This window comes from Panulirus ornatus, chromosome 66 (assembly GCF_036320965.1).
Source record: "Panulirus ornatus isolate Po-2019 chromosome 66, ASM3632096v1, whole genome shotgun sequence".
NCBI lineage: Eukaryota > Metazoa > Arthropoda > Malacostraca > Decapoda > Palinuridae > Panulirus > Panulirus ornatus.
Window position 1 is genome coordinate 12,033,154 of NC_092289.1, and position 26,655 is coordinate 12,059,808.

General features: G+C 44.0%; 1 protein-coding gene across 1 annotated transcript in view; it reads left to right on the forward strand.

Annotated features, from left to right (window-relative positions):
- The first annotated feature begins 1,524 nt into the window (after positions 1-1,524).
- The window catches only part of LOC139746937 (uncharacterized), a 119,466-nt gene continuing 94,335 nt past the window's right edge, over positions 1,525-26,655 (forward strand). Inside the window, exon 1 of the mRNA XM_071658623.1 lies at positions 1,525-1,822. Within this exon, the coding sequence (XP_071514724.1) occupies positions 1,808-1,822 (15 nt within the window). The 5' untranslated portion in view covers positions 1,525-1,807. The remainder of the gene's footprint in view (positions 1,823-26,655) is intronic.

Here is a 26,655-nt window from a genome sequence, read left to right on the forward strand (position 1 = left end):
AAGGTTAATGGGGAGGTGCAAAGGTTAATGGGGCATTAGTGCATCAGGGTGGTGGATGGTGAATCTGCCTGGGCAGTTGGTTGTGGTGGTGGTGGTGGTGGGCCTGCTGATGGTGGGGTTGTTGAAGGGTGGGTCGGTGGTGGTACGTGGTGAGGACTGTAGTTGAAGGTGGTAGTGCTGTGGGTAAGTGGTGGTGGAGGTGGTGCTGTCGCTGTTGACAGCACGTATTTAGCTGATAGCGCTACAGGTGATGGTGACAATGTTGACTGGTACAGTCGCTGTAGGTGATGGTGACACCATCAGTGATGACGACCTTACTTGTTGATGACGGTGGTATATGTCTGTATTACTGGGGGGGTAGCGGGGTTAGGGTTCTTGCTCATATGACGATGTTTGTTGACCTTCTATGACCATGGGTTTGAGTCGTCATTCTGTGGAGCTCTCGCACCTGTGGAGGTTCTAGCCCTAAACACCAGAGTCGAACCTGCAGTTGTCCCACACATCGACTGTCCCACAGTCTGACCTCAAAACTTGGAGCACACTCCCTACGCCTCGCTGCTCTCTCTCTCTCTCTCTCTCTCTCTCTCTCTCTCTCTCTCTCTCTCTCTCTCTCTCTCTCTCTCTCTCTCTCTCTCTCTCTCTCTCTCTCTCTCTCTCTCTCTCTCTCTCTCTCTCTCTCTCTCTCTCTCTCTTCTCATGACTTTCATACCAAGTGCGATCTTCCGTATCTTAATAAAGCGAGATTATGAGACATTAAGACAGCGGGTACTAACAGCGAATAACGATGACTGTAGACACATAGAACGATGCCGATGATGATGACAACCCAAGAACAAGATGATAGATGGTGGAAGAGCACTACGGAGGAGTGATAACCACTGACTTAGGATGCTGGAGGATGATACTGGAAGACAATAGATGGATGACAAAGATCACCAAATAGCTGGAGATTAATGAGTTTATTTTCTATTTTCTTTTTTTTTTTTGACAAGATATCTCTAGGTCTGTTGTTTCAATCTATCGCCTTATGAATGAAACGGGAGAGCATGACCTAGTGACCAGGCGAGGGTGGAGGCGCCGCCCTTCGCCACGCCCCTTGGACACAACCCCGCCCCTCACTAGGTCCCCCCAGCCTGACGCATGATAGGCCTAAAACCCGCCAAACTGGAGACCTTCCAAGACTTTCACTGGGTAATGGCATTGAAGACCCCCAGCGACTGCCACAGGACGGCTTAAGCTTGGGGTGTCTTGCAGGAGGTGTGGGCCTGCGAGATGGGATTTGCGGGGAGTGAAAGGGAGGCGTCTACGGGTATACTGGTTACTTTAGGGCGTTTGTGTCCCATGCTGGAAGGGCGAGACCTGGAGGGGAGGCGAGGGGCCTACACGGGTCAAGGGGTCAAGGGGGCGGGGCCTGGTTAAAAGGGAGGAGCTGGGGGGGAGGAGGGAAAGATGGGGATAGGTGGCGTGGGGAAGGGAGGGAGAGAGGGAGGGAGGTGATGCGGACCGTGGGAGACAGAGGCCCACGGAGCTGCCCATGCCCGGCCTGGGCTAGCTAGCCTCTGCTCCCCTTACAGTCCTAGGAGAGACCGTCCCGGCTACACCCGCCCCTTTTCCTGCTGCTCATCCCTGCCTTCGCTCCGCCGAGTCGCTGCTGACCACTTCTGTGCCACCTGTCGCCGCTCTGAAGGGCCCGTGCCGCCGTTGTCATCACCACCTGCCGCCGCCAGGAGTGTGCCACCGACCAGCTCTCTTGCCATCAGTGATAGCGTCGACCCCCGCCGCCCCGCCCCTCGCCGCCAGCGCCACCATGGGCAACGTGCAGGTAGGCGCTTGACTTCCGTGCTACGCACCAACACCGGTAGCGAGGGGGAGAGCCCCACACACACCACCCTTTGGCCACGTGCCACGCCACGTGCCACCAACCTCCCCCTTAGCAACACGTGAACACCACCACGTGCCCGTGGCCACCTGGTGCTCTGAGCGATGGTGGTTGTGAGGCTTGAGGAGGAGGGTGTTCGGTACGATGCAACTTGGCGCCCCTTGTTACAAAAGGGTAATAAGGTGACGGTGTCACTAGACAGGGCCAATCTTCAGAGTGTGACGTTCTTCTGTTCCGTTTCTGAGGGATGTGACGCCCTTCTGTTACAATTCTCATATCGTGGCGCCCTTCTGTTACAATTCTCATATCGTGACGCTCTTCTGTTACAATTCTCACATCGTGACACTCTTCTTTTACGTTCCTTGGCACGTGACGCTGCTCTCCCGTTAGGTTTCATAGGACGTGACGCACGTCTTCTGTTATTCTCCCCCGGAATGTGACGCACGTACTAACACGTAACATACCACTAAGACCCTAAGAGAGAATCAGAGTTACGGTCGTTTGGATGTAAAGACGTCACTGTTACGTTCTTCGAGGTGGATGGGTGTTATTCCAGCTCCTACTGAAGACATGGTGTTACGCCGTCACATTTGTGTTCGTCAGAGCGTGACGTGGCGCAGAAGACTGAGTTCTTGTCTATATCTTGCTGTACTCAAGGCTGAACAAGATGAATTTCGTGGATTAACTTGCTTCCAATCACCTACAAGCATGTATGGCAACCCAAGCGTATAAGCGTATGGTAACCTAAGCGTATTTGAATGTGGCAACTTAAGCGTGTAAGTGTATGGCAGCCTGAGTGTATTTGCGTATGGCAACTCAAGCGTAATTGCGTATGGCTACTTAAACTTATAAGTGTGTGGCAACCTAAGCATATCCGCTTATGGAAAATTATGCATAAAAGCGTAAGGTAGCCCAAACTTGTAAGCTTCAGGCAACCTAAGCTTATAAGCGTATGACAACTCAATCGTGTCAGCCTAAGCGTATGGCAACACAAGAGTAAAAGCTTATGACATGACATGACAACCTAAAGCTTACCATCCTACGAAAGCCTTAAGCTTATAAAAGCGTAGGTCAGCTTAAGCGTAGGGAAGGGAAGAAGGAGAGCGGAGGTGGCTGGCTAGGCCTACAGGTCTTAATGGCTGCTCTGCTGGGCCGGGCCTCCCACCAGCCTTACGTAACAATTCCCTCCTCCTCCTCCTCCTCCTCGTCTCTCTCTCTCTCTCTCTCTCTCTCTCTCTCTCTCTCTCTCTCTCTCTCTCTCTCCGGTAACTAGTTATTTTCGGGTTTCATTACGATGGCACTTGATTAGTCCTGGTTAGCGCGTCGTTGAACGCAGAGTTAGTGTATCCGCGTAACTTCAGTAGATTTCAGTCATAATGTATTGAATTGTTCGTTGTTCTCAGTGATCTGCTGGCCAGGAAAAGTTCTTTTTCTCCGTTTCCTTCCCTCCATGTTTGCCGTTCTTCTTTTTTTCTCTTCCGTCAATGCTCCGTTTTCTTACTTCCTCGCTCGTTTTCCTCCGTTTTCTTATCTCCATTACCTTCACGCTTGTTTTCCTCCGTTTTCTTCCCTTCATGCTTGCCCTCCTCCGTTTTCTTACCTCCATGCTTGTTTTCTTCCGTTCACTTATCTCTGCGTACCTCCTTCAGTTCCCTTCCCTCCACCCTTATCTTCTCCATTTTCTTATCTCCCTGTATATCATCGTCTATCTTCTCCCACTTTCTTCCCTCCACGCTTCTCTTCCTCCGTTTCCTTCCCTCAGTGCTTGTCTTCCTCCGTTTCCCTTCCTCCACTCTTATCGTCGCCTTCCATTTACACACAAAAAATTTTCCTTTTCTTTTTTTTCCGCTTATCACTCCCTCCCTCTCCCTCTCTTATCTTGCTTATGTAACATTTCATAATACATGTTGTTCCTCTGTTAAAGGGTAAACGAGAGTGATGTATGGTACATGGCGGCTGTCTTCGCAATATTCGTGTTCTGAGATATTTAGGGAAATATTGAAATATTGGTAAGATGGGCTGCTGAAGGGTATTTGATAGCCAGAGTGTCTTAAGAAATGATCAATATCTGTATTCTCTTTTATATCCACTGTTTCGTAGTCTTTGTTATGTCTTCGGCCGGGACTGAATGCCCTTAGGAGGGTACATAATTGTAGTATCATTTCATGAAATAATGACGAATGAATGTACCAGGGAGAACCAATCCAAAAATTCGGGACTCAAGATTTGTACATATTTGTCTACACATGTGAACCATCATTTATACGTGAGTTATCTATGCTTACATACTGTAAGTATGTACATGTGTGTAGGAAAGATACACACACACACACACACACACACACACATACACCACACATACACACAACAGCCTAAGACACATCTCCATTTATCAACCAGCCCCGAGGCGAGGATGAACACCTGCCGCGCCCAGAATTCGAACCCATGCGGACCCGACACCATGCGCAGCCCATGCAGACTCGTGTTCAGAAACTCTAACCACAGCACGACGTATGTCCGTGTGTATGTGTATGTGTGTGTGTGTGTGTGTGTGTGTGTGTGTGTGTATGTGTATGTGTGTGTGTGTGTATGTGTACTGTATTGTGACAATGAGGAGGGAGTTTTACACTGGTGGGGCCCAATGCCTTGAACACTCGCTATCATCATACAACTTGTATGCATGTGTATGCTTATCTATCATGAGCCTATAGCCACATGTCAGATCTCTGGTCTACCTGGTCTGGAGAAACGTTAAAAAGGAAAATGTTGTAATACGTTGGTTTACATGACCTACATCATCCAGCAGCCAGACGAGGGCTGTTTTTCGTAAGATAATTATCAAATATTGAGTCTCCATCACGGGTTTCATTATATATAAATTACGACTATTAGTTCCATTGTCGTTAACGAGTTCCAAGTGCTAATTACCGACCCCAATGGTAAAGGGAAAAGAATCAACCCAACGTGCCTTCTGAGCCATTGTCGCTAACCCACAACCTCAACCTAAAATGGTCTACATTATTATGCTTAATAACTACTGAGTCCCTTTATACCTTAAATTCAGGTACTAGGGCAGCACAGTACCTAAATTAAAGTGACAGTGTAACATAGTACCTAAAATCAGGTGACAGGGCAACATAGTACCTAAAATCAGGAGATAAGGCAACATATACCTAAAATCAGGTGATAAGACAATATAGTACCTAAAAATCAGGAGATAAGGCAACATAGTACCTAAAATCGGGTGATAAGACAATATAATGCCTAAGAATCAGGGGAATATGGCAACATAGTACCTAAAAGCAGGTGATAAGGCAACATAGTACCTAAAAATCAGGAGACAAGGCAACATATTACCTATAATCAGGTGACAAGGCAACATAGTACCTAAAATCAGGTGATAAGGCAACATAATAACTAAAAATCAGGTGATAAGGCAACATAGTACCTAAAATCAGGAGATAAGGCAACAAAGTACCTAAAAATCAGGTGATAAAGCAACATGGTTCCTAAAATCAGGAGATAAGGCAACATAGTACCTAAAATCAGGTGATAAGGCAACATAATAACTAAAAATCAGGTGATAAGGCAATATAGTACCTAAAATCAGGAGATAAGGCAACATAGTACCCAAAGATCAGGAGATAAGACAACATAAGATAGCCACATAGCTAGTATTAATAGCATCTTAGAATAGTATTGATCCGTCCCAAACACACCTAATATTCCAGGTAATTTGAGGATGTCCTGATCTGTTACCTAACACAGTACGAGGGGTTCACGTCAGCATCTCGTCCTAGAATACACAGAATAAGGTATTCGTTCCCACTCACAGGTCTGTAAAGGTATTCGATCCCACTCCCAGGTCCTTACAGACGAGGGCAACGAGTGGGGCATGTGTGTGTGTGTGTGTGTGGGGGGGGGGGGGGGCAGCGGGGCGTGTGTGGGGCAGCGGGGCGTGTGTGGGGCGCACCTCAAGCCAAGCGTGGCGAGGCAGGCAGACAGCCCAGCCCAAACCGTTCTGGTGTCGGACATTACCTGCTCCACACACTCTCCTGATGAAGCGAAGGATGACTCTCCTCTTTGTGTGGTATGTGAGGGCTGGGGAGGCTGCGGTGTGTGTGTGTGTTTTGTGTCTATGTGTCTGTCTGTCTGTGTTACGGAGAGAGGGTTTTACACTCCGTGTTGTCCTGTCTCTTAACCTTGTATATATGTACCATGTCTGTAATGCTATGTGTGTAGGTAAAACACACACACACACACACACACACACACACCAGCTAAGCCAGGTACCCATTTATCGACCAGCCCGTAAGGGAGGATGAACAGCTGGGATTGAGTGTGGGCTGACTGCCGCACAAAGGATTAGAACCCATGCCGACCAGTTCCCGTGCTGGCCCTTGATGACTCATGGTTGGTTATGCTAACCACTACACCATGGAGGACCGTGCATCTGTCTGTCTATCTATCTGTTTCTTTGTGTCTCTGTGTGTTTCTGTCTCTTACAATCAACGCATTTTTGCTTCTGACAAGGATGGTTTACATTCGTGAGGCTTCCAAACTCTCATCCGTCCATCTTTGTCTTACAGGTTTCCAAACTTTCTGGTGATCATTCAAACAGAATTCGGACTATAACTTATTCCACGGGTCTGCAACTCTGATGCTGAAGAAGTACTTTCTCACGTGCCTCCTTGCTTGTCGTGCCTTCTTGTTCTATATATTGTGAGAGAAATGCACACTGTTAACGTCGACATGGCTTTCAAAGTATCTACATTAATACTTGTCAAGTTTCTCCTTAAATTTCCCTCATTCATACTGGACATTGTGAGAGTTCACTTCTTTGCGTAGTTTAAGGCATATACGTTTGTCAGTCTTCGTGTTGTATGTCTATCAACTAATTTCCAGCACATGTATGTAGCTCCTTTAGTGAGAAGACCAGACCAGGGATTACAGGGTTGGGGCACCTCCGAGAACAGATATCAGATTTCATGTGACCTGAAGGACTTTGTATTTTGCTACCGATCTTATTCAGATCTTTGGGAGATTAAATTCAAAGGAAAAATGTCAAAAGTTGTATTCACTTTTGGGATGATCGACTCTACCAGGATGGCGTATGTTACCTCGACTCTATCAGGATGGCGTATGTTACCTCGACTCTACCAGGATGGCGTCTGTTACCTCCACTCTACCAGGATGGCGTCTGTTAACTCCACTCTATCAGGATGGCGTCTGTTACCTCCACTCCACCAGGATGGCGTCTGTTATCTCCACTCTACCAGGATGGCGTCTGTTACCTCGACTCTACTAGGATGGCGTATGTTTCCTCGACTCTACCAGGATGGCGTCTGTTACCTCGTCTCTACCAGGATGGCGTCTGTTACCTCGTCTCTACCAGGATGGCGTCTGTTACCTCGTCTCTACCAGGATGGCATCTGTTACCTCGTCTCTACCAGGATGGCGTCTGTTACCTCGTCTCTACCAGGATGGCGTCTGTTACCTCCACCCTACCAGGATGGCGTCTGTTACCTCGTCTCTTACCAGGATGGCGTCTGAAACTCGAACACAGATGAAGTTCTCTGCCACTGACGCGTTCACGAATTTCATCACCCGCCAGGACACGACGCGTTTGTTGACACGCCCACGAAGATCAGCGTGCGTGTCGCATCACTGGGCGAAGCATTTACCCAAATAAAACGAATCTGGCTGAAAAAAGAATCTGGTTCGTTTTCAATACGTCTTGAAATGCAGTTACAATAGCCATGTTTCTCCTCTTCTGTCTTTGCCAGTTTTGGGTTACTCGTATTTTGCAGGAGTGCGTGATTATCGAGGCTGTGGCGAATGGTCCTCCTCTCTGGGACACGTAGAGGACACACGTAATGGAGTGCCTGAATTCTTTGAAGGCGTCCTTACAGAATGCTGGCCACCCACTAGCTACCTTTTACTCTGTATCTAATAATTTTCTCGATAACCCTTTGTACTGGCGTGGTCTCCTCTTATGCACAGACGACGTTGTCGCAAACCGCACACTTTGTGATCTTTCTGTGCTTGAGAATGGCATCACTGAAATATCATTCAGCAAAAGTTCGGCCTTTGTTCATTGCCTCACCAGAAAGTGAAATATATGTATTCAGAACTTGAGGGGTAACAGCCACTTAAAATCTAAGACATTTCTTAAACATCTCACTGTTCACGTACTGGTATTTAAGGGCATTTCTGACTTAGTTCAAAATACAGTTCGTTCTATCACGGTTCTTCTCATACAATGTTCTTGTGGTAAGTTTGATGTAATGTCAGTCTGTGTCTTTCGGTGTACAACTTGTGCAGTCTGTTTCCTCTGATACAGTCCTCACCAACTGGTCTGTTTTAACCCCATCTTGTCTTGGTAACTTTGCATTTCTCTAGAGTTGGATTTCATGAGACGTTTTCTTTCTGACCACTACCGCACGTTGTGGCTATAGTCTCTCAGTGCTTCCATACATATAGCATCATCAGCAAAGTTATCCAATTATCCAGTCCATCTTGATTGGTAAATCATTTGCTGGATCTGAAACAGTAAAGGACACAGCGCTGAGACCTGAGGGACGCGCGATTCTTATCCTCATCAAGGTTGAGAACGCTTCCCCGACATGTGTTCTCTTCCCTCCTCTCACTTCCCTCATCTGTCTCTTCCCACTTGAGTAGCACATTCCCTTGACCCCAGCTTGAACGCGTGGCTTCATCATCTGTCTTCTGTGGGGGACAGTATCAAAAGCCTTCAGGCAGTCCAGGAGTAAACAACCCACTCCATCCATCTTCTCTCTTTCTTTTTTTCTCCTAAGATGTTGCTCACCTCTGCATAAAAAGAGAATCAGCATATTCGTCACGAAGGATCCATTCTTTCTAAATACATGTAGTCTATCATTTGAATAACCTGTGCCCTTGTCTGTCTCCTGAGTATATTCTCTCGTGTCATGTAGATTAATCTTGTTCAAGATACTGGTTTATATAGTCCCACTTCTCTCTGTCGCCCTTTCGTAGAATTTTGCTACTACGTTGCCTTTTATGTACGTTTATTGAGGGATATCATTCCCAATGGCTTGACTAAGGGAGGTCTCAACGTGTTCTCAGAATGCAGTAGCAGAGATGCCATATGATCAACGGTTCTATTGTGAGTTTTGATCCACCATAAGCCTCATCATTTCCTGTGGCGGTAAGTGGATACCCTCTAGTGGATCTTCCCCCTTCCCTGGCCGATAGTAATAGTACCTCTGGGTCTATGGGTGTAAACACATTCCGAAACTTCGTGTTTATCTCCGCTGCATCAATACATCATCTCACCGGCCTCCTTAATCTAATGATTTTGAGCTATCGCTGTTCATCTGCCTCTCACAGAATTTTCGAAGTGGTGTTTGGGGTGCTGTGTTCACCCATCAACCATGATTCTCTCGTATCTCCGTATCTTCCTCTTGTCCACATGTGGTCATATCTGGATCTCTTGTATCTCTCAAATGTAACGTGACTCATGTGTCTTCTGTATCTCCTCCACAGTCTCTTTCGGTCTTCCCAGGCTTTATCTTTTACACATTTTGTTAAACTAGTCTTTTACATTTCTCCCTCTCTCTTCCGCTCACCATGAATTATGCTTGATCATCGTTACCCACGTTAGCGAGGTAGCGCCAGGAACAGACGAAGAATGGCCGAATCCACTCTAGCCTCATGTGCAATGCATCGAAACCACTGTTTCCTGTACACAATCAAGTCCCATAGGCCTTTCCATGGTTTCCCCCAGCCGCTTCACATGCTTTGGTTCAGTCCACTGAGAGCAAGTAGACTCCTGTATACCACTTTTACCCTTCTGCATGTCCAGGCCCCGATCACTCAAAATCTTCTTTTCCCCATCCTTCCATTTCCAATTTGGTCTCCCCCTTCTCATTGTTCCCTTCACTTCTGGCACAAAAATCTTCTTTGTCAACTTCTCCTCACTCATTCTCTCCATATATCCAAAGCCATTTCAGCACAACTCTTCAGCTCTTCCAACCACACTCTTTTCATTTCTACACCTCTCTCTTACCCTTTTATTCCTTAATCGATCAAACCAGCTCGCATCATATTTTGCCCTCAAACGCTTCATTTCCAGCACTTCCACCCTCCTACGCACAACCTTATCTATAGCCCATGCTCCGTGCCCATACACTGTTGAGATTACTATACCGTCAAACATACCCATTTTCGCCCTCCCAGATAATGAACTATCTTTCCACACTTTTCGTTGCTTCCGGAACTTTCAACCTCTAACCTACCTTATGACTATCTTCCGCTCCCATGGATCCATTTGCTGCCTTCTTCACTCCCAGGTATTCAGAATACTTATCTCCAAATTTTCTCCATTCAGACTCACACGTCAACTAATCTATGTGTTCTTCTTCCCTGCCCAAACCTAATAGCCATGCTTTTCTTTTCATTGCCTTTCTACTTCCTTTCACAAACTCTTTCAGACGAAGTCACCAACTTATGTAGTTTCTCGCTCGAACTTGCCACCAGTGCTGTGTCATCAGCAAACAACGACTTACTCATTTCCCAGGTCCCCTCATCCCCTACAGACTGCATACTAACCCCTTTTCTCCAAGGCTCTTGCATTTACCTTCCTCACCACCCTATCCATAGACAAATCAAATATCTATGGTGACATCAGACACCCCTACCGTAGACCAACCTTAACCTCGAAGCACACACTCTCCTCTCTTCCCCACGTACACACGTCTTCCACTCTTGCTTATAGCAGCTTTCTACCTACGCCACTTCTTCTAAAGCCCTTCCACAGGGCATTTCTATCACCTCTAACATATACTTTCTCCAGATCCATAAATGCCACATACAAATACGTCTGTTTCTCTATTTCCTAAACGCATTCTTTAAGGCTAACAACTAATTCACTCATTCTCCAACACTTCGGAAACCACAATGTCCCTCACGTCTAATGTTCTGTATATGACTTCACCCTCTCAATCACTAATCTACCTCTCTAGTTGGAACACTCACCTTTATCCCACTTGCCGCTATACAGTGGCACTGTACATGCATTCCGCTAATCCTCAGGCACCTCACCAAGGTCCATACATACATTGAATATCCTAACTAACCAGTAAACTACACAGTCATCCCTTTTCTTAAGAAATTCCCTCTATCCACCTTGCTACATTTCATCATACGTGAGGCTTTCACCACCTCTACTCTCTTCGCCAAGACACTTTCCATGACTCACTCACTTCGCATACCACCCCGACCCAAACAACTTACACGTGCCACCTTCTCGTCATATAAATTTAACATTCCCAACTAAAAATTCACTCCATCTCTTCACTTCTTCACTACCTGTTACCACTGCCCCATTTACCCTATTCACCAATGTTCCCATTTACTCTTGTTTTTGTACGCTGATCTTCCAAAACATGTTATCCATTCCTGTTGACCTGCCGCTTTCGCTCATACAACTCTTAATCATTTGCATTCTCTCCGTGCAAGTACCACCAATATACTCTTTTTTCTTTTACAAGCAATTTTACTTCATCATCCCACTACTCACTGCCCTTTCTAATCCACCCACCTCCCTCTTTACGCATGCGAGAACACATCTTTCGCACTTGCCCACACTGCTTCTCTAAATACCTCCCATTCCTCATCCATTCCCTTAGCCTCGTATACTCTTACCTTGGCTGTCTTACATTCAGTTTCTCATGGTATTTTTTCCACACAGGTCTCTGTTCTAAGCTTACTTTCAGCTCTTTCTTCTAACTCAAAAAAAAAGGATGTTTCCTCTTTTCCCAAAATATCTAAATTTTCACCTTAGCCTCTACAAGGCAATTATCAGACATCCCACCAACCACCCTTCTCAGCACATTCACATCCAAGAGTCTCTCTTTTGCACCCCTATCAATTACTACGGTAACCAATAATTTAGATTACCATCTCTCCTAATCACATGTGCATACTTGTGTATGTCCCTCTTCTTAGATTAGGTATTCCCAATAATCATTCTTCTTTCAACAAACCACACCACAAATTGTTCCCCATTTCCATTCACACTACTGAATAACCTATGCTCTAAAATTAGGCCTTCAATTGCCACATTAAAAACCTCCGCATATAAATAACCAATCACTAATACTCGATCTCTTGCATCAAAACTGCTGACACACTTACTCAGCTGCTCCCTAAACACTTGCCTTTTATGATCTTTTCCCTCATGGTTAGGTGTATGAGCATTAGTTAAAACCATCCTTTACCATCCATATTCATTCATACTCACATCAGACTGGAGCTCACTTCTTTAAACTATTTCATACTCCCTCAACTCCTGCTTTCTGTAGTAGTGCTATTCACTCTCTAGCTCTTGTCCTTTCACCATCCCCTGGCTTCACTATTAAAGACATTTCAAACTTTTTCTTCCTCTTTACTCTTGAGCTTTGTTTCACTCAGAGCCAGAACATCCATGTTTCTTTTCTCAAACATACTACTTATTCTCCTCCTACTCATATCCACACACATTTTGACACAGCCCGAGCCTTTTGAGGCTGTTACAAAAAACAGCTAAATATGATGACTTTATAATGAAACACAACACAAAATTGCTAAATATGACTATTCCATAATGCAAGACAACTTTCTAAAGGGAGAAACAGAGGAAGGAGTCATGAGGGGAGTGCTCATCCTCCTCGAAGGTTCAGATTGGGGTGTCTAATGTTTGTGGATGTAGCCAAGATGAGAAAAAAGGAGAGATAGGTAGTATGTTTGAGGAAAGGAACCTGGATGTTCTGGCTCTGAGCGAAACGAAGCTCAAGGGTAAAGGGAAAGAGTGGTTTAGGGATGTTTTGGGAGTAAAGTAAGGGGTTGGTGAGAGGACAAGAGCAAAGGAAGGAGTAGTACTACTCCTGAAGCAGGAGTTGTGGGAGTATGTGATAGAGTGTAAGAAAGTAAACTCTAGATGTATATGGGTAAAACTGAAAGTGGATGGAGAGAGATGGGTGATGATTGGTGCATATGCATCCGGTCATGAGACGAAAGATCATGAGAAGCAAGTGTCTTGGGAGCAGCTGAGTGAGTGTGTTAGCAGTTTTGATACACGAGACCGGGTTATAGTGATGGATAATTTGAATGCAAAGGTGAGAAATGTGGCAGTTGAGGGAATAACTGGTGTACATTGGGTGTTCAGTGTTGTAAATGGGAATGGTAAAGAGCTTTTAGATATGTGTGCTGAAAAAGGACTGATGATTGGGAATACCTGGTTTAAAAAGAGATATACATAAGTATACGTATGAAAGTAGGAGAGATGGCCAAAGAGTGTTATAGGATTATGTGTTAATTGATAGGCGCGTGAAAGAGACTTTTGGATGTATGTGTTGAGAGGGGCAACGGGAGGCGAAGGTGAAGATTTGTAGAGGTTTTCAGAAAAGAAGAGAGAATGTTGAGGTGAAGAGAGTGATGAGAGTAAGTGAGCTTGGAAAGTAGACTTGTGTGAGGAGGTACTAGGAAAGATTGAGTGCAGAATGACAGGTGAGAGCAAATGACGTACGGGGAGTGGGGGAGGAATGGGGTGTATTTAGGGAAGCAGTAATGGCTTGCGCAAAAGATGCCTGTGGCATGAGAAAGGTGGGAGGTAGGAAGATTAGAAAGGGTAGTGAGTGGTGGGATGAGGAAGTAAGATTGTTAGTGAAAGAGAAGAGAGAGGCATTTGGACGATTTTTGTAGAGAAACAATACAAATGAGTTGGAGATGTATAAAAGAAAGAGGCAGGAAGGCAAGGAAAAAGTGCAAGAGGTGAAAAAGAGGCCAAATGAGAATTGGGGTGAGAGAGTATCATTAAATCTTAGGGAGAATAGATAGATGTTTGGAAGAAGGTAAATAAAGTGCGTAAGACAAGAGAACAAATGGGAACATCAGTGAAGGGGGCTAATGGGGAGGTAATAACATGTAGTGAAGTGAGAAGGAGATGGAGTGAGTATTTTAAAGGTTTGTTGAATGTGTTTGATGATAGAGTGGCAAGGATAGAGTGTGTTGGTCGAGGTGTTGTGCGTAGTGAGAGTGTCAGGGAGAATGGTTTGCTAATTAGAGAAGTAGTGAAAGCTTTACAGAAGATGAAAGCCGGCAAGGTGGCGGGTTTGGATGGTATTGCAGTGGAAGTTATCAAAAAAAGGTGACTGTGTTGTTGAATAGGTTGGTGAGGATATTCAATGTATGTATGGTTCATGATGAAGTGCCTGAGGACTAGGGAAATGCATGCATATTGCCATTTACAAAGGCAAAGGGGATAAAGGTAGTGTTCAAATTACGGAGGCATAAGTTTGGTGAGTATTCCTTGGATAATATATGGGAGGGTATTGATTGAGAGGGTAAAAGCATGTACAGAGCAACAGATTGGGGAAGAGCAGTATGGTTTCAGAAGTGGTAGAGGATGTGTGAATTTGATTTTTGTTTTGAAGAATGTATGTGAGAAATACTTAGAAAAGCAAATGGATTTCTTTGTAGCATTTATGGATCTAGAGAAGACATATATAGAGTTGATAGAGAGGCTCTGTGGAAGGTATTAAGTGTATATGGTGTGGGAGGTAAATTGCTAAATGCAATGAAAAGTTTTTATCGAGGATGTAAGGCATGTGTACGAGTAGGAAGAGAGGAAAGTGATTGGTTCCCAGTGAATGTCGGTTTGCCGGCAGGGGTGCGTGATGTCTCCATGGTTGTTTGATTTGTTTATGGATGAGGTTGTTAGGGAGGTGAAGGCAAGAGTTTTGGAGAGAGGGGCAAGTATGCAGTCTGTTGTGGATGAGAGGGCTTGGGAAGTGAGTCAGGTGTTGTTCGCTGATGATACAGTGTTGGTGGCTGATTCGGGTGAAAAACTGCAGAAGCTGGTGACTGAGTGTGGTAAAGTGTGTGAAAGAAGAAAGCTTGAGTAGAGAAAAACTGGAGGAAGTGAAGTCTTTTAGATATCTGGGAGTAGATTTGGCAGCGGATGGACCATGGAAGAGGAAGTGAGTCAGAGGGTAGGGGGAGGGGGCGAAGGTTCTAGGATAGTTGAAGATTGTGTGGAAGGCCAGAACGTTATCTAGGAGAGCAAAAATGGGTATGTTTGAAGGAATAGTAGTTCCAACAATGTTATATGGTTGCGAGGCGTGGGCTATAGATAGAGTCGTGCGGAGGAGGGTGGATGTGTCAGAAAGATGTTTGAGGACAATATGTGGTGTGAGGTGGTTTGATCGAGTAAGTAATGAAAGAGTGAGAGAAATGTGTGGTTATAAAGAGTGTGGTTGAGAGAGCAGAAGAGGGTGTTTTGAAATGGTTTGGTCACATGGAGAGAATGAGTGAGGAAAAATTGACAAAGAGGATATATGTGTCAGAGGAAACGGGAGACCAAATTGGAGGTGGAAGGATGAAGAAAAAATTTTGAGCGATCGGGGCCTAAACATAAAGGAGGAAAGGCGTGCAAAGAATAGAGTGAATTGGAACGATGTGGTATACCGGAGTCGACGTGCTCTCAATGAATTGAACCAGGGCATGTGAAGCGTCTGGGGTAAGCCATGAAAGTTTATGTGGCCTAGATGTGGAAAGGAAGCTGTGGTTTCGATGCATTACACAAGACAGCTAGAGACTGAGTGTGGACGAATGTGGCCTTTCTTGTCTTTTCCTAACGCTACCTCGTGCGTGCGCGGGGGGAGGGGAGTGCCATTTCAAGTGTGGCGGGGTGACGACGGAAAAGGATGAAGGCAGCACGCATATATCTGTGTATGTATATGTATGCATACGTTGAAATGTATAGATATGTATATGTGCGTGTGTGGACGTGTATGTATATACATGTGTATGTGGTTGGGTTGGGCCATTCTTTCGTCTGTTCCCTTACGCTGCCTCGCTAACGCGGGAGACAGGGACAAAGTATAATAAACAAAATAACTATAACCGTATATATATATATATATATATATATATATATATATATATATATATATATATATATATATATATATATATATATATATATATATATATATATATAGTTAACAGTTTCCTAACGTCACCAACGACCATTTCCCGGCTGAAGATCCGTGGTTCAGTACGGGACACGTAACTGTACAGCGCTGTGTTGGAGGTCACCTCCGCTGATCCTATCTCGTCTTGCCCGCCACACTCGAGGCGAAACCGCCGAGTGTCGCCGTAAAGACCATCCTAAAACCCAAGAATTATAGAAGACCATCCTAAGATCCTGAGAATTATAGACCATCCTAAGACCCGAGATTTATAAAAAGACCATCCTAAGATCCCCAGAATTATAAAAGACCGTCCTAAGACCTAGAAAATTGTAGAGGACCATCCTAAAACTACGGGAGTAATAGAAAACCATTCTAAGACCCCGAAAATTATAGAAGCCCGTTCTAAGTCCCGAGAATTATAGAAGACCATCCTAAGACCCCGAGAAGTATAGAGGGCACTCCTAAGACCCAAAGAATTATAGAAGACATCCTAAGACCCCCTAGAATTATAGAAGACCATTCTAAGTACCGAGCATTATATAAGACCATCCTAAGACCTCGAGGATTATAAAAGACTATCCAAGGACCCCGAGAATTATAGAAGACCATCCTAAGACCCAGAAAATTATAGAAGACCGTCCTAAGACCCAGAAAATTATAGAAGACCGTCTTAAGGCCCAGAGGATTATAGGAGACCGTCCTAAGACCACGAGAGTTATAGAAGACCATCCTGAGACCCCGAGAATCATAGAAGACTATTCTAAGACCCCGAGAATTATAGAAGACCATCCTACGACCCAGAAAATTATAGAAGACCATCCTAAGACCCAAAAGTTATAGAAGACCGTCTTAAGGCCCAGAGGATTATAGGAGACCGTCCTAAGACCACGAGAGTTATAGAAGACCATCATGAGACCCCGAGAATTATAGAAGACTATTCTAAGACCCCGAGAATTATAGAAGACCATCCTACGACCCCGAGAATTATAGAAGACCATCCTAAGACCCCGAATATTATAGAAGACCATCGTACGACTCGAGGATTATAAAAGACCATCCTAAGACTTTGGTATTATAGAAGACCATCCTAAGACCCAGAGAATTATAGAAGACCATCCTAAGACCCTGAGACTTACAGAAGACCATCCTAAGACCCAGAGAATTATAAAAGAACATCCTATAACCCCGAAGATTACAGGCCATCCTAAGACCCCCAAAATTAAAGAAAACCATTCCAAGACCCCCCGAGAATTATAGAAGACCATTCTAAGACCTCAAGATTTATAGAAAACCATCGTAAGACCCCGAGAATTATAGAAGACCATTCTAAGACCCCAAGATTTATAGAAAACCACCCTAAGACCCCGAGAATTATAGAAGACCATTCTAAGACCCCGAGAATTATAGACAAAAAAAAATGTGAACCTTCACAGGACGTGGTGAGCATCGGCTGTAATAACGGAGGAGATATATCAGGTTCCCTTTTTCTTTTTCTTGAAGGACGAGGGCGTCTTGGCACCCTCTGCGTGTGAACCAACAGGACAGATGAACACTGGCAGGAGTGTGTGTGTGTGTGTGTATGTGTGCGTGTGTGTGTGTGTTTGTGTGTGTGTGTGTGTGTGTGTGTGTGTGTGTGTGTGTGTGTGTGTGTGTGTGTGTGTGTGTGCAACCGACCGTTTTTATGCATATTTAGATTAATTACCAACAACTCGACTCAGTTATGAGCTAATTGAGTGGGGCAGACGTGTTTGTCACAGTCAAACACCTGTGTCGGGTCATGTGAAGACCGTAAAAAAAAATGTTCGTGGCCGCCCCACCCACCCCCCTTACCCCCCTACCCCCCTTACCCCCCTACCCCCTTACCCCCCTTACCCCCTCACCCCCCCACCCACACCTGTGAACCTTGGTCCCACCTTAAAAAAGTTCGTAAATGATAAGTTACCAAGTGGATGATTTAATGATACAATCCTCCAAGACTGATAGATTTCTCGATGGGGTCTAAGTAGTTTTACCCAGTGGTTTAGGTGGTGTACATGGGCTTCAGTGGTTACAAGGATGTAGGTGGTATAGTGGGTTGGTTACCTAGTGGCCTAAGTGGTGTACGTGGGCTTCAGTGGTTACAAGGATGTAGGTGGTATAGTGGGTTAGTTACCTAGTGGGTTAGGTGGCGTACATGGGCCTCAGTGGTTACATGGATGTAGGTGGTATAGTGGGTTGGTTACCTAGTGGTCTTGGTGGCGTACATGGGCTTCAGTGGTTACAAGGATGTAGGTGGTATAGTGGGTTGGTTACCTAGTGGCTTAGGTTGTGTACATGAGCCTCAGTGGTTTCCAAGGATTTAGGTGGTATAGTGGGTTAGTTACCTAGTGGGTTAGGTGGTGTACGTGGGCCCAGAAGGTTTAGTTAGAAGAAGGGAAAAGCGTTCGTGGAAGGCATATCCTCAAACCCTTCACCCGGACCTCGGCTACGTGTGTGTGTGTGTGTGTGTGTGTGTGTGTGTGTGTGTGTGTGTGTGTGTGTGTGTGTGTGTGTGTGTGTGAGTGTGTCAGAGTGTGTGATTACTCTACATAATTACCATTCGTGTGTTGCGGGGGGAGAGGAGAGGGTGGGGTGGGTGGTTACGCTCATGTTGCCCCGTCTTTAACCTTGTATGTATGTACAATGTTGCTACTCTTATGTATACACACACACACACACACACACACACACACACACACACACACACATACACACCGGAGCTACATAACACAGTAACTAACTCAGTCCCTACCTAACACCGGTTCTTGTAACAAAGCAATATGACTGTTAATCACTCCACTCACATGAAGAAAAAAAAAGACAAAATGTAATCAGATTAATATTGTATATTTTCTTTATACAGTTGATATGAAGAGCTTTACTGTAACAGACCTGGTCGATGATGCATTATGAACAAGTTTACTGTAACAGACCTGGTCGATGTTGCACTATGAACAGCTTTACCGTAACAGACCTGGTCGATGTTGCACTCCCGAGTCTCACACGGGAAAACACGATCACCAGAATCCCATAAGACGAGAACAACAAAACACCTACAGATTCATGTATTCGCATGGCTCCACCGTGGAGAATATCGCCATTAAGCGAATGATCGAATATCTACCAGCCAAATACAGGTCAAATTACCTCGCTACGCCGATCGATGAAGGCTCGGTTCTTGCGCTTTTTGCGGAGGTTTAAAGAAACTTTTTAAATCACTGGGTATTTGAAGTCACACACACACACACACACACACACACACACACACACACGCACACACACATTAAGGGCTTTCGTGGTGTTGTGGCTAGTGTCTCTAAGCCTGATTCAGGTACAGGTTCGACCTGGGTTTCGCGGTAATCGGCCCACAGATAATCCCGGGTGTTCATCTTCTCCCTCGGTGCTCGTCGATATGTAAGGTGCGGGGCTTAGGCTGTGTGTGTGTGTGTGTGTGTGTGTGTGTGTGTGTGTGTGTGTGTGTGTGTGTGTGTGTGTGTGTGTACTTATACAACCCTAAGGATATGTGAATAGATCTAATGATACGTACATAGTACATACAGGTCGGTAGATAGGAAGATTGATAGATAGACAGATAAGTGGACAGAGAGATAGATATATAGACGGAGAGATAGACACATGGAATAGTATCTCGCTCCAGTGAGTTCAATTCCCCCCCACCAACCAAACCCACTCCCTCCTCCCAACAAGGGTCAACCTATACCAGGCCCTGACCTATCATGTTTTGTTTAAAGTTATAACAGCCTAACCACTACGACTTGGGTCATGTGACAAGCTGGTCAAAGACCTTATGATCATCAGGGGTCATGTACGAGACACTCACAGCTCGGTCATTAAGGCCAGGCACTGGCCTGATCACCTGATGAGGAGGGAAGTCTGTGAATATACAGGAGGGAGGGAGGAGATGATGATGATGATGATGATGATGATGATGATGATGATCATGATGTAGAGGAGGGAGGAGATGATGATGATGATGATGATGATGATGATGATGATGATGATGATGTAGAGGAGGGAGGAGATGATGATGATGATGATGATGATGATCATGATGATGATGATGATCATCATGATCATGATCATGATGATGATGATGATGTACAGGAGGGAGGGAGGAGATGATGATTATGATGATGATGATGATGATGATGATGTAGAGGAGGGAGGGAGAGGATGATGATGATGATGATGATGATGATGATGATGTACAGGAGGGAGGGAGGAGATGATGATGATGATGATGATGATGATGTACAGGAGGGAGGGAGGAGATGATGATGATGAGAGAGAGAGAGAGAGAGAGAGAGAGAGAGACAGACAGACAGACAGACAGACAGACAGACAGACAGAGGGGCGGGAGTTGTACGTGTGGTCGAAATACCCCCTGTGATGTCTAGGGAAGACGGTTGAGGGCAGGGGAATAAGATGGTCGACACACGCCTGTCATGTGGCCAGGTGGGCGTAGGGGGTATTTTAAAAAGCAGATGGAGGGGAGGGTGGAGGGGAAGGTGGAGGGGAGGGGTAAGTGAAGAGAGGTGAGGGGGAGAAGAAGAAGGGAGGGGAGGGAGCCAGGAATGTGGCACCGCCCCTCTTGGTACAGTTCAGTCACAGTTGTTGGGTCGTCTGAACTCACCTTAAAGTGAGTGTTGACACTCTCTTCTTATCTTATCTTACCGACCCTTATCACCAGGCTCCTCCTGTGTTCTCTCTTCCCTTTTATCATTTATCATCACATTACTTTCCTCGTAACTGTTATGCGATACTTCATCAATCCTGCCTGACTTAAATTTTGGCTGAAATAGAAATGTAGATATTGTAATTATTTCAAAATACTCGACCAAATGATAATCGGATATGCATAAAACTAAGAATTTAACTTTTGGTTTAACGTTTCGTTTAACGAGTGTCAATTTGATAAACGACATTCTGTAGTGTAGACAGGGTTTCAACGACTGGTTGTCTATCACAGATTCGTATAATCTGACTTAACATAATGTAATCTACGACTATGGGAAAATACGTGTGGTATATCCATCATCATTTAACATCATGTATCAAGTTTGGTCTTTCGTTAAACATTGAAGTTCCAGTTGTGTTTCTTCCTCGTCTCCAAAAATGAATTTGAGTTGTGAATGTGTCTGTCTGTCTGTTTGTCTGTCCTTCTGTCTGTCTGTCTGTCTGTCTGTCTCTCTGTCTCTCTGTTTGCCTGTCTCTCTCTCTCTCTCTCTCTCTCTCTCTCTCTCTCTCTCTCTCTCTCTCTCTCTCTCTCTCTCTCTCTCTCTCTCTCTCTATCTATCTATCTATCTATCTATCTATCTATCTATCTCTCTTTCCTTCTGTCTGTCTCTCTGTCAGTCTGTCTCTCTGTATGTGTACCAAGTGTTCAAACACTAAGCTGGGGAAACTCGTCCTAGAAATTATATATTCATGATTTCATTAGCTCTGAGCGTCGTCGTATGCTCAGGTCACAACGTGGGCACTGTGTTTTCTGTCGTGTTCTGACATCACACCACTGGCTCTGTATTTTTGTCGTGTGCTTAAGTCACACCATCGGCAGACTGAGGTGACCAGCGAGCCTCGGTGCCGATATCCGACCACGGTGCGCCGATAGCCGGTTACGCTCTCCCGATAACACCGACATGAGGCTTAAGGAATGATGAGAAACCCGACCTTATAGAGACTTCCTTCAAAGTTAATATCGCATTCTCTTGCCCCTTACTGTGTCTCTGTGGCATCTACAATCTATCAAGTCATCCGATTTTTAATTCAAATTTTTTTTTAAGTATCGTACAGCTAATTACGGCTCCATTACACACAGAACTCCTTCGTTCTCACAGAAGACAAATGCCAAGCGCGAGAAAATGAGGAGGAGAATCACCAACTCATGTCCATAAGCGTTAAGGTGTCTGGTATTATACACAAACCACACGCGAGGACATCTCCTCATGGAAATGGGTTTGTGAACCACTACTGAACCCCATTTCTGCCATCTGCGCAGCTGTCTGCCGGGCTTAATTGGCTCCGCGCAGGTGTTTTGCCGTGGACGCAGCCCAGGACATGGTGGGGTATATAGAGGGAGGAGGAGGGATAAGTCTACATCTGGGTAATTACACTCGCGAGTAATGTGACCTCTAATGTGCTCATACAGCCGGTACAAAATAGCTAGACTCTCTCTCTCTCTCTCTCTCTCTCTCTCTCTCTCTCTCTCTCTCTCTCTCTCTCTCTCTCTCTCTCTCGTCCGCCATACATTTTCCGATACTGACGAAGGCACAGAGAGAAGGCACGCACGCACGCACGCACGCACGCACGCATGCACGCAAGCACACACACACACACACACACACACACACACACACACACACACACATACACACACACTCACACGCATACACACACACACACACATACACACACACACACACACACACACACACACACACACACACACTTTGTGGCCGACCGACGCCGAAGACATGGGGGAACCTCGGCCGGACCTCCGTCGCTTCTGCGTCACTCGCTTGAAAAGAAAGAAAGAATGATAACCACATCAGAATGAGTCATTCTTTTATACGTTACTCATCATAATTATACTCAGGCCACTTGGTTTATGAGTGAGTTATCTTTGGTCTATTATTCATCATAATTATACTCAGGCCACTTGGTTTATGAGTGAGTTATCTTTGGTCTATTATTCATCATAATTATGCTCAGATCTCTTGGTTCATGAGTTATCTTTTGTACATTATTCATCATAATTATACTCAGATCTCTTGGTTCATGAGTTATCTTTTGTACATTATTCATCATAATTATACTCAGATCTCTTGGTTCATGAGTGAGTTATCTTTTATATATATTATTCATCATAATTATACTCAGGCCTCTTGGTTCATGAGTGAGTTATATTTTACATATATTATTCATCATAATTATGCTCAGGTCTCTTGGTTCCTGGGGGAGATATAATACTTCACTATCTCTCTCTTGGTTCATGAGTGAGTTATATTTTACATATATTATTCATGATAATTATGCTCAGGTCTCTTGGTTCCTGGGGGAGATATAATACTTCACTATCTCTCTCTTGGTTCATGAGTGAGTTATATTTTACATATATTATTCATCATAATTATGCTCAGGTCTCTTGGTTCCTGGGGGAGATATAATACTTCACTATCTCTCTCTTGGTTCATGAGTGAGTTATATTTTACATATATTATTCATCATAATTATGCTCAGGTCTCTTGGTTCCTGGGGGAGATATAATACTTCACTATCTCTCTCTTTAGCTCGACTTTAACACTAGTGTCAATCTACTCTCCTGGGCAGAAGTCTATCAGGTTTAATGATTACGTGATGTAGATACAGGCCAATGAACATGATCCTCAAACCTTGAGAAAATGTATATGATTTATACAAAAAAAAATATATCAGTTTTTATGTTACGGGAATATTATCGTTTTTCTTCTAACACTAGTTCTATATTGCTGTATCATTTATGATATCGTAATAACGAAAAATTAATAAATTACTTTATCCTTTTATGTATTACACTAATGTATCCATTACTCATCTACAATACAAAATCTCTAAATATTATCATAATCTTATCAGGTTGTTATCACCTACAGCCACTGACCGCCAGACTCCACGTCCATACACGATCCAGAGTTACTACACGACTCGCATTATACACATAAATGAATATACACAAATAAGATTTGGGCACGAATAAGGAAAGGCATCCGGGTGTTGACCGTCTCGGCGACGTGTACATATATTTAATGATTTTGATAAAGCGCAAAAAATCTCCTTTTCTTTATATATATATATATATATATATATATATATATATATATATATATATATATATATATATATATATATATATATATATATATATATATATATATATATATATATATATATATATATATATATATATATATATATATATATATATATATTTATATATATATATATATATATATATATATATATATATATATATATATATATATATATATATATATATATATATGGATTTGTATGTAGCATTTATGGATCTGGAGAAGGCATATGATAGAGTTGATAGAGATGCTCTGTGGAAGGTATTAAGAATATATGGTGTGGGAGGCAAGTTGTTAGAAGCAGTGAAAAGTTTTTATCGAGGATGTAAGGCATGTGTACGTGTAGGAAGAGAGGAAAGTGATTGGTTCTCAGTGAATGTAGGTTTGCGGCAGGGGTGTGTGATGTCTCCATGGTTGTTTAATTTGTTTATGGATGGGGTTGTTAGGGAGGTAAATGCAAGAGTTTTGGAAAGAGGGGCAAGTATGAAGTCTGTTGGGGATGAGAGAGCTTGGGAAGTGAGTCAGTTGTTGTTCGCTGATGATACAGCGCTGGTGGCTGATTCATGTGAGAAACTGCAGAAGCTGGTGACTGAGTTTGGTAAGGTGTGTGGAAGAAGAAAGTTAAGAGTAAATGTGAATAAGAGCAAGGTTATTAGGTACAGTAGGGTTGAGGGTCAAGTCAATTGGGAGGTGAGTTTGAATGGAGAAAAACTAGAAGTGAAGTGTTTTAGATATCTGGGAGTGGATCTGGCAGCGGATGGAACCATGGAAGCGGAAGTGGATCATAGGGTGGGGGAGGGGGCGAAAATTCTGGGGGCCTTGAAGAATGTGTGGAAGTCGAGAACATTATCTCGGAAAGCAAAAATGGGTATGTTTGAAGGAATAGTGGTTCCAACAATGTTGTATGGTTGCGAGGCGTGGGCTATGGATAGAGTTGTGCGCAGGAGGATGGATGTGCTGGAAATGAGATGTTTGAGGACAATGTGTGGTGTGAGGTGGTTTGATCGAGTGAGTAACGTAAGGGTAAGAGAGATGTGTGGAAATAAAAAGAGCGTGGTTGAGAGAGCAGAAGAGGGTGTTTTGAAGTGGTTTGGGCACATGGAGAGAATGAGTGAGGAAAGATTGACCAAGAGGATATATGCGTCGGAGGTGGAGGGAACGAGGAGAAGAGGGAGACCAAATTGGAGGTGGAAAGATGGAGTGAAAAAGATTTTGTGTGATCGGGGCCTGAACATGCAGGAGGGTGAAAGGAGGGCAAGGAATAGAGTGAACTGGAGAGATGTGGTATACCGGGGTTGACGTGCTGTCAGTGGATTGAATCAAGGCATGTGAAGCGTCTGGGGTATACCATGGAAAGCTGTGTAGGTATGTATATTTGCGTGTGTGGACGTATGTATATACATGTGTATGGGGGGGGGGGGGGTTGGGCCATTTCTTTCGTCTGTTTCCTTGCGCTACCTCGCAAACGCGGGAGACAGCGACAAAGTATAATAAAATATAAAAATAATATTTTTTTCATACTATTCGCCATTTCCCGCATTAGCGAGGTAGCGTTAAGAACAGAGGACTGGGCCTTTGAGGGAATATCCCCACTTGGCCACCTTCTCTGTTCCTTCTTTTGGAAAATTTAAAAAAAAAAGAAATGACAGGGGAGGATTTCCAGCCCCCCCGCTCCCTTCCCTTTTAGTCATCTTCTACGACACGCAAGGAATACGTGGGAAGTATTTTTTCTTCCCTATCCCCAGGAATATATGCATATATGTATATATATATATATATATATATATATATATATATATATATATATATATATATATATATATATATATATATATATATATATATATATATATATATATATATATGTATATATCATCCCTGGGGATAGGGGAAACAGCATACTTCCCACGTATTCCCTGCGTGTCGTAGAAGGCGACTGAAAGGGGTGGGAGCGGGAGGCTGGAAATCCTCCCCTCTCGCTTTTAAATTTCCAAAAGAAGGAAAAGAGAAGGGGGCCAAGTGAGGATATTCCCTCAAAGACTCAATCCTCTGTTCCGAGAAAGTTATCTCGGAAAACAAAAATGGGTATGTTTGAAGAAATAGTGGTTCCGACAATGTTATATGGTTGCGAGGCGTGGGCTACAGATAGAGTTGTGCGGAGGAGGGTGGATGTGTGTTGCTAATGAGATGTTTGAGGACAATATGTGTTGTGAGGTGGTTTGATCGAGTAAGTAATGAGAGGGTGAGAGAGATATTTGATAATGATATGAGTGTGGTTGAGAGAGCAGAAGAGGGTTTATTGAAATGGTTTGGTCACATGGAGAGAATGAATAAGGAAAGATTGACAAAGAGGATATATGGTCAGAGGTGGAGGGAACGAGGAGAAGAGGGAGGCCAAATTGGAGGTGGAAGGATTGAGTGAAAAAGATTTTGAGCAATCGGGGCCTTAATATGCAGGAGGGTGAAAGGCATACAAGGAATAGAGTGAATTGGAACGATGTGGTATACCGGGGTCGCCGTGCTGTCAATGGATTGATCCAGGGCATGTGAAGCGTCTGGGGTAAACCATGGAAAGTTTTGTGGGGCCTGGATGTGGAAAGGGAGCTGTGGTTTCGGTGCTTTATACATGACAGGTAGAGAATGAGTGTGAACAATTGCGGCCTTTGTTGTCTTTTCCCAGCGCTATCTCGCGAATGCGGGGGGAGGGGGTTGTCATTTCATGTGTGGCGAGGTGGCGACGGAAATGAATAAAGGCAGCAAGTATGAATTATGTACATTTGTATATATGTATATATATATATATGTATATATATATATATATATATATATATATATATATATATATATATATATATATATATATATATATATATATATATATATATATATA